Here is a 14,642-nt window from a genome sequence, read left to right as displayed (position 1 = left end):
TCGCCATCATTTTTCAACTTGACCCCCCCTCCCCCCATCCCTTGCCACTCCAACTCCATCCAAAAATCTTTATAACCCACCACCCTGACCTACATTGGCACACGGCCAAACAACACCTCAATTTTAAAATTCCCATCCTTGTGTTCACATTTTTCCATTGCCTTGTCCCTCCCCTTCATTGTAATCTCCTTCTGCCCCATAACCCTCCGTGATTTATACGCTGGTCTAATTCTGGCCTTTTGAAAATCTTCGATTTTAGTCGCTCCTCCGTTGCTGGCTGTGCGTTCAGCTGCCTGTTCTCTAAGCTCTGGAATACCCTCCTTAAATCTCTCTGGCTCTCGACACCTCGTTCTCTCTTTAACATGTTCCCTAAAAACTACCTTTTTGACCGCACTTTGGACCATCTGTCCTAATATCACCTTCTGTGGTTCAGCGTCAAATCGCGCTTTATAACTCCCTTGAAGTGCCTTGGAGCGTTTTATTAAGTTAAAGGCTCTATAGATAATTACGAGTTGTTGCCTGTGTGCCTGGTGAGATGAGGCTTCCTGCTCTCGTGAAGGGCGCAAGACTGTGCGACTATGCCATAGAGGGAAAGCTTGCAATCAGGGAGAGGAGAGAGGCCAGCCCAAACAAAGTCAGTGAAGTTGCCTGGACCCCCTCAAAAAAAAGAGGTAATTGTTATTCAAACGTTTGCCATAGGAGTAGTACAGTTATCACCTCTTCCAGGGTGGTGTTTGTGTGGGGCCCAGATAACAGTAGATACTGGAGAACTGGAAGTGTGAAGCCGCACCCCGAGTGTCACAGGCCTCCCTGGCGAATGGGGTATCCTGCAACTGACAGTGAATATTCTAATAGGGTTGTTTCTGGAGGGCATAAGTGGGTGCTATCGTGGTGTAACTGCCTGGGTCATTGCAATTGGAATTTCAGGGCCACTGCCTACCATACCATTTTAAAAAGCATGACCACAAGTAGGAAAATGTTCCTAATAATAATCATGAGTGAAAAAAAAGAATGCTGTGAAATCCCTCATGAATCTATCGCTTCAGTGCCATTGGAGGCATTAAGGAATGGTTAGCAATGAAATCAGCATGCTTTCTAATATTCCTCAGCAACTTAGTTGATCCAAGATTCTGGAGAAGCCCTTTGCAGTGATAACCCTGGAGTGTGGTTTCAATTGGATGTAACTTGAGAGACCTACGTGATGATATTTATAAATTTGACTTTGGCATCTCAATCTTCCCTCACAACAAAACACAGCGGTCCAGAAGTAATTTTTGACATGAAGATGTTTTGACTGGTTTGAGAACTGGAAGGATTTTCGCCACTGATTCATGTACGAGTACTGGGAGGATGGGAGCACTTACTGCACAGTTATGCAGACTGATTGAGCCTGATTCAGGATGTTGAGTCCAGGGCGTGTATAACGGGGTCTGACTGATCTCCAGAAAGTCTAATGAAAAACGTCTGCCTCTGATTCTTATGGCTGACGTGGCAGAATTTATCAATCCATTCTCTGGCGCTCCAAAAGTGTCGCTGCCTCTTACACCTTTGTTATTCGTGCAATCAGAATGTGAACTGATTCTTCCATCTAAATGCAAATATAACCTTTGAACCTAAACCTCTGTATTGCAATTGGTGCTACTTTTGCTTTAAGGCATGACAAAATGGGAATTGTATTCTAGTCACACTCACCTGTGGGGGGTTTCAGTGGTGCTGCAGGGGGGTCATGGACAGAACCTTCTGCTCTTGTACCTGGTGGGCTTGGAGGCGGGAAAGGCATGTAATTAGGCAGGGTGGTGTTGGCTGAACCCTGCTGTCTTTCTGCCTCCGCCAGAATTACGTAATGGGTGGAAGATCCATGGTCAACCTTCCCATCTGTAACATAGAAATTAGGAGAAGAAGTAGGCAATTCAGCCCTTTGAGCCTGCTCCGCCAATCAATCAGATCATGGCTGATCTCTTCCTGGTCTCAAATCCACCTCCCTGCTTGTTTGCCACACGCCTTTAACCCATTTTTATCAGAAACATATCTATCACCTTCTTGAAACCATTTAATGATTCAGACTCCATCGCACTACGGGGCAGCGAGTTCCCTCTGCGGGAAGTAGCTCCTCCTTATCTCAGTTTTAATTAATTAATTTTAAGCCAATTATTGAACACTGAAGGGCCTCGTCCTGCTACTACTGGGATTAATCCTGCTGCAAACGGGCCTGTTGCCATGCAGTGTGTATGACAAGTGAAACTGGGAGGGCCACTTGTCACCTCAGTAGGATTTGGGAAGGGGGAGGAGGGGTTTCCCTCGATTAAAGACTCTTAGTACCCGAGTGAAAGACTGGACATCAGGGAGGCTGCTGAGAGTCACACTTCTCCCTTGCTTCTGAGCTGCCCCTGACCTCTCTCTGTGATCCCTCCATTACTCACCTGTTCCCTGGTGATCCTGGGACTCAAGGGGTGACCTACCGGCAGCACCCATGGTCTCCCCGGTGGTGCTGCTGAGCTCAAGAGATGCAAGCCTCTAATTAGTTGGCAGCACTTACTAGGTGGGTCTTCCACCCCCTCCCCCTACAATCTGCTCCAGGGTGCTGAGGTGGGTTCTTCATGGGAGGTGGGGGTCAGTGGGGCTGGTGCTGGGCTGGAGGGGCACAGATTGGGTGTCTTTCCTGGAATGGGAGTCATTTGGCTGCTCTTCTCATCTGCAGCGTTTAATCCCTTTAAACAGTCTGCCACTATCTCAGAAGCACAGTTCTCTGATAATAAAGTCAAACTGGTCCCATCCGTATCCCTATAAACAGTCTGTCAGTGTGCCAAGTTCAGAAATCTATGAGATGAAAATATAAGTATTCCCTTTAATGATTTGGAAACCTTTGAAGTAGCTTTCTCATATTAAATGGTATTTGTATTCTAGTTACACTCACCGATGGGGGGTTCATGGACAGACCCTTCTGTCCTCTGGGGGAGGCAGTGGCATAGTGGTATTTTCGCTGGACCAATAATCTAGAGACCCAGAGTCATGGGGACCCGGTTCGAATCCTGCCATGGCAGATGGTGAAATTTGAATTCATTAAAAATCTGGAATTAAAAGTGTAATGATGATGATGGTTGTCGGCTCACTAATGTCCTTTAGGGAAGGGAATCTGTCGTCCTTACCTGGTCTGGCCTGCATGTGACTCCAGACCCACAGCAATGTGGTTGGTACTTAAATGGTCTCAGTGGATGGGTGGCAATGAATGCTGGCCCTGCCAACGATGCCCACATCCCATGAACAAATTTTTTAAAAAACTCATTGCTATTTAACTTTTTCTAGCCTTTTTCTATGTCTAGAAGCCTAAAAGCTTTGAGCCACATTGTTTGCATTCAATTTCATGGACAATTGCCTTTTTAAAAGCGATTTGATTTTCAGGTCTGGGTGGTTTCAAGGAGGGGATTAAGGTTTTGTTTCAATATAGTTGTACAGGCATTCCATTAACTCAGAGGAGCAGCTTTTTTCAAACAACAGTTTTTTTTAAGTGTGGTGAGTGTAGGAATTTCAGTAATGGTTAAAAGCCTGGGTTATCGTGTGTATGACTGCTGCACTTGTGTTTTTAAAGAATTCTCGTTTGAAAGGTTTTGGGAGCCAGAGGTGCAATTAAGCCATTGTAAAACGCTTGGGCTAATGGAGTTTTGTTTGGATTAAGGGGACTCCCTGTGGAGGTAATTAGATTTCAGCTTGGTACGATGATGTAATTAATGGGAGGAGGTATCAGGCATTTTGCAGAAAAGGAGTTTTAGTTTGCGATGCAGTCATAAGTCAAGCATCTGCCCTCACTGCAGTGCAGTTAAAGATATGTCTGTAGACAGATTAGCAGTGTGACTGGAAAGGTGAGCCGAAACCAGCTGAGAAATACAGCCAGATTTTCTGCCTGGTTCTGACAGGATTCAGAGTCTCAAAGAACATCTCTATAAAGCAAGTATATCTGGGTCTGCTAATTGTATTTGAAAATGTATTGAGAGCTGAGATAGTTTTGTTGAGTGGGAATAAAGGTAGCAGTTAAGGATTATTGTGTCACTGTATGCATACATAGAGATATACATGGAAAACAGAAGCAGGAGGAGGCCATTTGACCCTTCGAGCCTGCTCCGCATTCATTATGATCATGGCTGATCATCAAGTTCAATACCCTGATCCAGTCTTCTCCCCATATCCCTTGATCCTTTTGACCCCAAGAGCTATATTGAACTCCTTGATATTACACAACATTTTGGCCTCAACTACTTTCTATGGTAATGAATTGCACAGATTCACCACTCTCTGGGCAAAGAAATTTCTCCTCACCTCAGTCCTCCAACTATGACCCCTAGTTGAAATGAAAATGAAAATCGCTTATTGTCACGAGTTGGCTTCAAATGAAGTTACTGTGAAAAGCCCCTAGTTGCCACATTCCGGCACCTGTCCGGGGAGGCTGGTACGGGAATTGAACCGTGCTGTTGGCCTTCCTTGGGCTGCTTTAAAAGCCAGTGATTTAGCCCAGTGTGCTAAACCAGCCCCAGTTCTGGACTCCCCCACCATCGGGAACATGCTTTTTGAATCTACCCTGTTTAATCCTGTTAGAATTTTGTAGGTTTCTGTGAGATCCCCTCTCGTTCTTCTAAACTCCAATGAATATAATTCTAAACGACTTAATGAACATAGCCCAGTCCATCATGCAAACCCGCCTCCCTCAGTCTACACCTCCCACTGCCTTGGGAAAGGGAGCAGCATGATCTGTATTGATTAGCATTGTTTAAGAGGTCATTGTAAGATGTTTTTCTTGTGGGACATGCATGATATTTTAACACTGTGTTAGTAATAAAGTTTGTTTCAATATACCATATCCCTATTTTTCATGAAATCACTCCTGGAACGAGATATCTTTTCGTCACAGTCTTACAAAACTAAAATAAAATATTGGATTTTCTGTTCAGTATCCTAGCCACTGTTGGGATTTGGTCCAGGATTGTAAAAAGAGGCTATCTCTTTGATCTCTGGCTGCACAGCTATTTAGGAAAGGCGCCCTCATCTCTGAAGAGTGTGACCTGTCAGCGAGATTAGATTGGCATCGAATGGTACTGAGAACCCAATCCTGGGTACATTTTTAAAATAAAGTGCCACGTTGGGTTTGCTCCCAGCACCGGCAGAAATCACTCCGGTTTTCCACCTGGCGGCAGCACTTAGTCTCCAGTTGGGAGAATCGCACCCTTTATGTTTAAGTTTGGTTCAAAAGAAAAGCCAGATCAACAGGTTACGTACCCATCACTTCAGCCTCTAGTGCAGCTGTGCAATGTGGCCCCGGAACACTTACACATAACACATTAGTTCCTAGCTGAGTAGTTCCTAGCTATTAACAGCTAATACAACAATATATGACAATAGCAGAAACCAATGGCCAATAATACAAATTTTAAATGCTAATTAGAATGTTTTTAATTAATTCATGGGTTGTGAGCGTCACTGGGTAGGCCAGCATTTATTACCCACCCCTAATTTCCCTTGAAATTAGGTGGTGAGCTGTCTTCTTTAAGCGCTGAAATCCATGTGGTGCTGGTACACCCACAGTGCTGTTAGGATGGGAGTTTCGGGATTTTGACCCAGCAACAGAGAAGGAACGGTGAAATAGTTCCAAACGGGATGGTAAGTGGCTTGGAGGGGGACTTCCAGGTGGTGGTGTTCCCAATTGTCTGATGCTCTTGTCCTTCTAGATGGTGACGGTTATGTGTTTGGAAAGTGCTGTCTAAGGAACCTTTGTGAGTTCCCACAGTACATCTTGTAGATCGTACGCACTGTTGTTACTGTGCGTTGGTGGTGAAGGGTGTGATTTTCATATTTGGCGTTCACATCAAGCTTTGTCCTGGATGGTGTTGAGCTTATTGAGTGTTGTTCTAACGTCACTCATCCAAACAAAGGGAGGGTTTTTACATCGCCCTCCTGACCTGTGCCTTGTAGGTGGTTGACAGACATAGAGGAGTGGGCAGGTGAGTTACTCACCGCAGGATTCGTAACCCCTGACCTGCTGTTGTAGCCAATGTATTTATGGATCTAGTCCAGTTACTTTTCTGGTTAATGATAACTCCCAGGGCATTGATAGTGGGGGTTTCAGCAATGGTAGTTTCATTGTATATCAAGGGTGATGGGTAGATTCTGTCTTGTTGAAGATGGTCATTGTCTGGCACTTGTGTGGCGCAAATGTTCCTTGACACTTATCAGCCCAAGCCTGGATATTGTCCAGATCTAGCTGCATTTGGACATGAACTGCTTCAGGATCTGAGGGGCCATGAATGGTGTTGAACATTATGGAATCATCAGTGAACATCCCAGTTAATGACCTCATGATGGAAGGAAGATCATTGATGAAGCAGCTGAAGATTGTTGGTTCCAGGACACCATCCTGAGGAACTCGTGTAGTGATGTCCAGTAACTGAGATGATTGATCTCCAACAACCACAGCTATCTTCCTTGTGGAAGCCAACCTGTGGAGCATTTTCCTCCTTATTCCCATTGACTCCAGTTTTGCTCGGGTTCTTTGATGCCACACTCAGTCAAATACTGCCTTTATATCAAGGGCTGTCACTTACACCTCACCTCTGGATTCAGTACTTTTATCCATGTTTGAAGCAAGGTTGTAATGAGGTCAGGAACTGTGTGACATTGAATCAGTGAGCAGGTTACTGCTGAGCAAGTGCTGCTTGATAGCGCTGTTGGTGACACTTTCCATCTTTTTTCTGACGATCGAGAGTAGATTGATGGGGAGGTAATTGGCCGGGTTGGATTTATCCTGTTTTTGTGCACCTGACATACCTGGGCAATGTTGCGCATTGCTGGGTAGATGCCAGCATTGTAGCAGTACTGTAACAGTTTGGCTGGAACAACCCAGGCTGTTGACATAATGTAAATGTTGATTCCTGACGTTGGTTGAAGTCCTACTTATTTACCGTGTTTTTATTTTTCAGGACTCTTATGGCTTTGGGTTGCCATGTTGGCATTGCTGATGACCAGGCAGAAGACAAGGTGAAAAACTTAAAGCTTCCCAGGAAGTGAGTAGCTTGGGCAACCATAACATGTAAACATATCGGAGTATTGTGTGCTGTGTGATCTCGTAAGGCAGGATATACGGGACATTGAGCGTATGCAACAAAGGTTCATCAGACTAATCCCTGGGAAGTTGATACCAATAACGTCAAGGCATAGAGTAGGAAGATGGCGTTGAAAGTAGATGATCAGCCGTGGTCTAGTTAAATATTACAGCAGGCTCTAGTGGTCAAATGACCCACTCTTGCTCCTGTTCTGTGTTCCATCATCAAATTGATGGTGTGTCTGCTTTCTGTAATGCTGACAACGGTAGTTCTTGGGTTCCCAGTGTCTCCTTTGCTTATTGTAACAAGGACGTTCTAACATCTGTGAAACAATACCTGGCCTGAAAAAGAAAATCTTAAAAAAGTCAGCAGCCCTCAGACCAACTTGGTGGGGGATGGAGGTGTAGGGAAATGGACATCCATATTGAAAAGTAAGTCGACTGGGAAAGTGGGAACAGTTAAAGGTTGCTGAGGGTATCAGGAGAAAATGCTGGAAACACTCAGCAGATCAGGCTGCACCTGTGAAAGGAGAAACAAGGTTAACATTTCAGGCTGATGACCTTTCCTCAGTTGCAAGTTTATTATTAGTAAGTGATGACGCCATGACAGACCTGCATTCTGGGTTGGAGTTGAAGATCTTGAACTGACACTTAGTGTCTGGCAGCTTGTGATGACGTTTCGTCACAGAGTGAATAATCCTACCCAACCATAATTTCCTGAAAATCGTCTGGTGTGATATGGCGGGGGGGGCACAGGGGCAGAAATAACGCAGCAGTTGGCCTGGATCAGGAGCAAGACGTAAGCTGGAGAGGCACGCTGACTCAAAACAGCACATGTCAGATCATTTGCTCAGTTTCCAAATTGAAAATAGAAATTCAAGGCTGAAGACTTTTTTAAAAAGCTACAAAAGACATTCAATGTTCAAGACAATTGAATAATAATACTCCCAGGTGTTTGAAGAGGGTGGTTGTGTGTAGAATCATCCAAAACACTTTTTATAATTGCCAGCCAATAATCAATTTATTTAACTGCATGCCATAAGACATATTCATGTTAGAAAATCTCTTTCCATTAAATTTCCATAAAGTCCACCTGCACCGCCACCTGACATATACAGTACAATCTTTTAGTGGACCCTTGGATAAAGCCAACAGAAAACAATGATGTTTTTGTCCTTTTGGGAGAAGTCATGGAGTTCATGATTCAGTCATAAGCTTATTAATATTATTTGATTGTGGCATGACAGACCTCTTATAACGTTGAAGACCGTGAACCGATGGCACTCCGTCTCTGGCAGCTTGTGGTGGTCGGTGACTGGAGATTCTCCATGGGGCATGGATGCACTTACTCGTTCTATAATTTCCTGAAAGTCCTCTGGTGGGATGTGGTAAGCAGCGTGGGCGTAAGGGCAGAAATAACAGAACAGTTGGCCTGAATCAGAAGCAAGATGCAGCTCAGAGGAGGCATGCTGACTCAATCTGCCTACTTTCTTGTTTAATTCTGTAAATGCACACTGGATTTTATCATTAACATCCTCAGTCTGAATGAAAGCCTGAATCAGATATTGCAAAATACAGCTGCAATTAGTCCTTTCGTACCACATTGCGTGTCTCAGGTTTGAGAAGACAAATGACCTGGTACTTTGGCGAGTCTGAAATGATCGCACGTATGACCCGTGACTCATTATCCTCAAAATGTTCCCCCCTTTCCAAGGGCAGCGACATTCTAGCAGTTCAGCTGAGTTTTTGTTGATGGCCAACAAATGATCAGATTCATTGGATTCAAATACACAACTTTGTACGGTGAGAACTAAATTCATGTCCTCTTGGTAAGCAGGGCAGTACCACAACCATAATTTTGCAGGGCCTTATTAATACTTCATTAAATCTGAATGCAGCTGGCCATCCGTTGACCATCAGACATCCAGAATATGACAGAGGAAAATATCCATTGCTGGAGGTTAGGACCTTTACCGAGAAGATTCTGGAAATCCTTCATCTGCATGCTTGGTTTGGAGCTTCTTGAAAGGATGTCTACCTTTGCCTACCCGCTCCAATGTGTTACGGGTGCACATGCTGACGTGGATGCCCACAGAACCTATTTGGGGTAATTGACCTTTGATAGTTTTCCGGGGCCAGAAATACACTGAGGCCGATGGAGCAGACAGATTTACTTTTAAGAAAAAAAATCTTTATTGTCACAAGTAGGCTTACATTAACGCTGCAATGAAGTTACTGCGAAAATCCCCCAGTCGCCACATTCCGACGCCTATTCGGTACACAGAGGGAGAATTCAGAATGTCAAATTCACCTAACAGCATGTCTTTCGGGACTTGTGGGAGAGACCGGAGCACCCGGAGGAAACCCACGCAGACACAGGGAGAACGTGCAGACTCCACACAGACAGTGACCCAAACCGGGAATCAAACCCGGGACCCTGATGCTGTGAAGCAGCAGTGCTAATCTCTGTGCTACGTGCCACCCATAAAGTGGTACATCTAGCGTTTGACAAGGTGCCGCATAAAAGATTGATCCAGAAGTTGAGATCGCAGGGGTGCAGGGCAGCAGGGTAGCATGGTGGTTAGCATAAATGCTTCACAGCTCCAGGGTCCCAGGTTTGATTCCCGGCTGGGTCACTGTCTGTGTGGAGTCTGCACGTCCTCCCCCTGTGTGCGTGGGTTTCCTCCGGGTGCTCCGGTTTCCTCCCACAGTCCAAAGATGTGCGGGTTAGGTGGATTGGCCATGCTAAATTGCCTGTAGTGTCCTAATAAAAGTAAGGTTAAGGGGGGGTTGTTGGGTTACGGGTATAGGGTGGATACGTGGGTTTGAGTAGGGTGATCATGGCTCGGCACAACATTGAGGGCCGAAGGGCCTGTTCTGTGCTGTACTGTTCTATGTAATACTAGATCGAGGATTGGCTGACAGACAGAAAACAGAGGATCGAGTTAAATGGATCCTCCTCTGGCTGGCGAACTGTAACTAGTGGGGTGCCGTAGAGTTTAGTTCTCAGACCTCAACTGTTTATAATCTACATAAGAACATAAGAACTAGGAGCAGGAGTAGGCCATCTGGCCCCTCGAGCCTGCTCCGCCATTCAGTTAGATCATGGCTGATCTTTTGTGGACTCAGCTCCACTTTCCGGCCCGAACACCATAACCTTTAATCCCTTTATTCTTCAAAAAACTATCTATCTTTACCTTAAAAACATGTAATGAAGGAGCCTCAACTGCTTCACTGGGCAAGGAATTCCATAGATTCACAACCCTTTAGGTGAAGAAGTTCCTCCTAAACTCAGTCCTAAATCTACTTCCCCTTATTTTGAGGCTATGCCCCCTAGTTCTGCTGTCACCCGCCAGTGGAAATAACCTGCCCGCATCTATCCTATCTATTCCCTTCATAATTTTAAATGTTTCTATAAGATCCCCCCTCATCCTTCTAAATTCCAACGAGTACAGTCCCAGTCTACTCAACCTCTCCTCATAATCCAACCCCTTCAGCTCTGGGATTAACCTAGTGAATCTCCTCTGCACACCCTCCAGCGCCAGTACGTCCTTTCTCAAGTAAGGAGACCAAAACTGAACACAATACTCCAGGTGTGGCCGCAGTAACACCTTATACAATTGCAACATAACCTCCCTAGTCTTAAATGATCTGCAAGCAGGGACAGAGTGTAACATAGCAAAATTTGGGGATGATATTAAATAGGTGGGAAAGCAGGCAGTGAAGAGGAGATATAGATTTTATTGACAGATATAGATAGGCTCGTAGATTGGGCCAAAATCTGGCAGATGGAGTTTAATGTAGATAAGTGTGAGGTTATCCATTTTGACTGAAAAAATAGTCAGGTAAATTGTTATCGAAATGGAAAGCAGATTCAAAATGCGTCTGGGCAGAGGGTTCTGGGTGTCTTCATTCATGAATCGCAGAAAGTCTGCATACAAAATGTAATAAAAAAGGCAAATGGAATGTTAGCATTTATTGCAAAAGGACAGGAGTATAAAAGTTGAGAAGTATTGTTGCAATGTTATTGGGTGTTGGTGAGACCACATCGGGAGTATTGGTCTCCTTATTTGAGGAAGGATATGGTGGCTTTGAGAGTTCAGAGGAGGTTCACCAGATTGATTCCGGGGATGAAAGGGTTGATTTATGAGGAGAGATTAAACAGTTTGGGTTTATACTCGCTGGAGTTTAGAAGGATAAAATGGGATCAAGGTGTATAAAATACTAAAAGAGATTGATAAAGTGAATGTAGACCAAATGTTCCCCCTTGTGGGCCAATCTAGAATAAGAGGTCACAGATATACTTTGACTGATGGTAAATTTAGAACTGAGATGAGGAGGTACTACTTCTTGCAGAGGGTGGTGAATTTGTGGATCTTGCTGCACCATTGTGCGGTGGAGTTTGAATCATTAAATGGTTTCAAGAGTGAGATAGATAAATTTCTGATTTTTTAAAAATGGGTTCAAGGGATATGGCGAACAGGTAGGGAGGTGGATTTGAGACCGGGAAGAGATCAGCCATGACCTGATTGAATGGCGGAGCAGGCTCAAAGAGCTGAATTGCCTATTTTTGCTCCTAATTCCTCTGTTCCTATGATCTCCAATCCTGGTCGTGTAAAACTGGTTCTAGTGTCTGCAAGCCTTTGGCCTAGCTGCTACATGTTGGTGTTTATGCTGCACACAAGCCTCCTTGCAGCCTTCTTTCTGAACCTATCAGTGTAACTTTCTATTCCTTCATCCCTCATATAGTTATCCAGCATCCCTTCAGATACAATCATTACAAATCCATTTGTTACTCTTGTTTTGAGTAGCACAATGACTGTTGGAACTGCGCTACTGATGTTGCCCCCAGTTTGGTGGCCGTATCAATGAAAAGGATAATTTTATCACATCATGCTGAATAGTAACAGCATGCTAACTGTTTTAACTTAATTGTTCTCTAATAGTGGTAGCACAGTGCCATTACTGAGAAAACATTGGGATGAAGATATCAATTGAATTGGTGCCAATGAAATGGTCAACATTTTAGACAACATCTCAAAGCACTTTCGTGGAACATTATACATACAATGAAAACAAAAAACAAATATTTACAGAGCTGTCAATATTACCACCATTTTTGCTCTTTTGATTTTGTGACTGGAAAGAAAATTCTCCTTCAAAGGCTTTCTGCTATCTGAGGACATTTCTCTCTGATGTCTTTTCAACATTCCACTGCCAGTATTCTTTTGCATCATGTTATCAGTCATTCTTATTTATAAGGAGAGTTTGCCTCTCCTTAACATTTTAGTTCCACACCCCGGGATTATTTTCTCTTGGATTGCTGCCAGCTCCATCGAGGAGACTTATCTGTGATCAGTGAAGATGGCAAGAGAACCCTGGAGGGTTGGCAGGCCTACAGTGTAGACTGCTAGCTCCGGCTGGGCTGCTCAGATGTTTGAGACCTGCAGCAGGCTCTTAAGTGCCGGCAGGCAGGCCCACCACCCAGAGCCTTCCTGGAAAACGCTGGAGGGGCTGAACCCTAGCTGGAGTCTGCTGGAGTTGAAGTGGGTGGCCCACGGAAAGGTGATATGGTCATAACGCTGGTGGACCCAGCCAAGCTCATATCAAAGCTCCAAAACTTAGGGCTTGGCTCTCCACTCTGCAACTGGATCCTCGATTTTCTGACCAACAGACTACAATCAGTAAGAATGAACACCAACACCTCCTCCACAATAGTCCTCAATACCGATGCCCCGCAAGGCTGCGTACTTAGCCCCCTACTCTACTCCCTGTACACACACGACTGCGTGGCAAAACTTGGTTCCAACTCCATCTACAAGTTTTCTGATGAAACGACCATAGTGGGCCGGATCTCGAATAACGATGAGGCAGATTACAGGAGGGAGATAGAGAACCTAGTGGAGTGGTGTAACGACAACAATCTCTCCCTCAATGCCAGCAAAACTAAAGAGCTGGTCATTGACTTCAGGAAGCAAAGTACTATACACACCCCTGTCAGCATCAACGGGGCCGAGGTGGAGATGGTTAGCAGTTTCAAATTCCAAGGGGTGCACATCACCAAAAATCTGTCCTGGTCCACTCACGTCGACGCTATCACCAAGAAATCACAACAGCGCCTATACTTCCTCAGGAAACTAAGGAAATTCGGCATGTCCACATTAACCCTTAACAACTTTTACAGATGCACCATAGAAAGCATCCTATCAGGCTGCATCACAGCCTGGTATGGCAACTGCTCGGCCCAGGACCGCAAGGAACTTCAGAGAGTCGTGAATACCACCCAGTCCATCACACAAACCTGCCCCCCATCCATGGACTCCATCTACAACTCCCGCTGCCTGGGGAAAGCGCGCAGCATAATCAAGGATCCCTCCCACCCGGCTTACTCACTCTTCCAACTTCTTCCATCGGGCAGGAGATACAGAAGTTTGAGAACACGCATGAACAGACTCAAAAACAGCTTCTTCCCCACTGTCACCAGACTCCTAAATGACCCTCTTATTGATTGACCTCATTTACACTACACCCTGTATGCTTCATCCGATGCCAATGTATATCTTGTGTTGCCCTATTATGTATTTTCTTGAATTTTGTTTAATTCCCTTTTCTTCCCATGTACTGAATGATCTGTTGAGCTGCTTGCAGAAAAATACTTTTCACTGTACCTCGGTGCACGTGACAATAAAAAAATCCAATCCAATATTCTGAGGAATATCCAGGCCAGTGTAAGTTGTTGAGGGTAAGATTCCTCCTTCGAGGTGGCATTTTTTTTCCACTTTCCCCCTTTTTTTAACACCACATACATTTGCATTGAACTTACATCACAGAATCAGTCCAGTCGGCCCGCACCTGGTTTATGCCAGTGCTTAGGCTGCTCCTGCTACTCCCCCAGCACCCCCGGCTTCATCTAATCTTATCAGCGTGTCCTTCTACTCTTTTCTTCCATGTGGACTTAGTTGGCTTCCCCTTAAATGCACTGAGGGTGTTCACCTCAACTTTACTTTATGGTACGAGTTCCACATTCTAACCACCCTCTGGTTGAAGAAGTTTCTCCCAAATTCCTTAGGGATTTATTAGTGACCACCTTTGTGTATTGGAGTGCCCTACTTTTCATGACCCTTTCCACAAATGGAAACACCATGTCAAAATAAGCCAATAACTTGAGTAACAAACCAAAAACAAATAAACCTCCACATATCATTAAAGGTAATACAATGGCCTGTACGGTCATGTTGCTGCTTCAGTGACACACACTCGGTTTCCAAGTTCATGGTTTTCGCCGCACATCATGCCTTTTATTATATTTGAACTCATCCCTGTGTATCTATTATCATTTCCGTTGAGGCATCTGCACCCATGTCCTTGGCTTAACTGGCAATTTGACAGCAATTTGATGTACACATGAAAATTGTTCAAAGCTCTGCTTTTTACTTCCGCAAACGCAGGTTTTCATATTGTGTAGGACTGTCAATGTTCATCTTGAAATAACAAATGGGCATGCATTTTATGCAGCAGCAATAAAGAAAGAGATGCCAATATAAGTGACAAAATGTTG

The 14,642-nt window shown here is 44.5% G+C and overlaps 1 protein-coding gene across 4 annotated transcripts in view; it reads left to right on the top strand.

Annotated features, from left to right (window-relative positions):
• Positions 1-14,642, top strand: part of ryr2a (ryanodine receptor 2a (cardiac)) — a 936,900-nt gene that overhangs the window by 498,341 nt on the left and 423,917 nt on the right. For all 4 annotated transcript variants that reach the window (XM_038814319.1, XM_038814304.1, XM_038814294.1 and 1 more), the window contains one exon: positions 6,963-7,046. In XM_038814319.1, the coding sequence (XP_038670247.1) occupies positions 6,963-7,046 (84 nt within the window). The remainder of the gene's footprint in view (positions 1-6,962; positions 7,047-14,642) is intronic.

Source organism: Scyliorhinus canicula, chromosome 1 (genome assembly GCF_902713615.1).
Source record: "Scyliorhinus canicula chromosome 1, sScyCan1.1, whole genome shotgun sequence".
Classification (NCBI taxonomy): Eukaryota; Metazoa; Chordata; class Chondrichthyes; order Carcharhiniformes; family Scyliorhinidae; genus Scyliorhinus; species Scyliorhinus canicula.
This window is presented reverse-complemented; position numbering and strand designations above follow the sequence as displayed.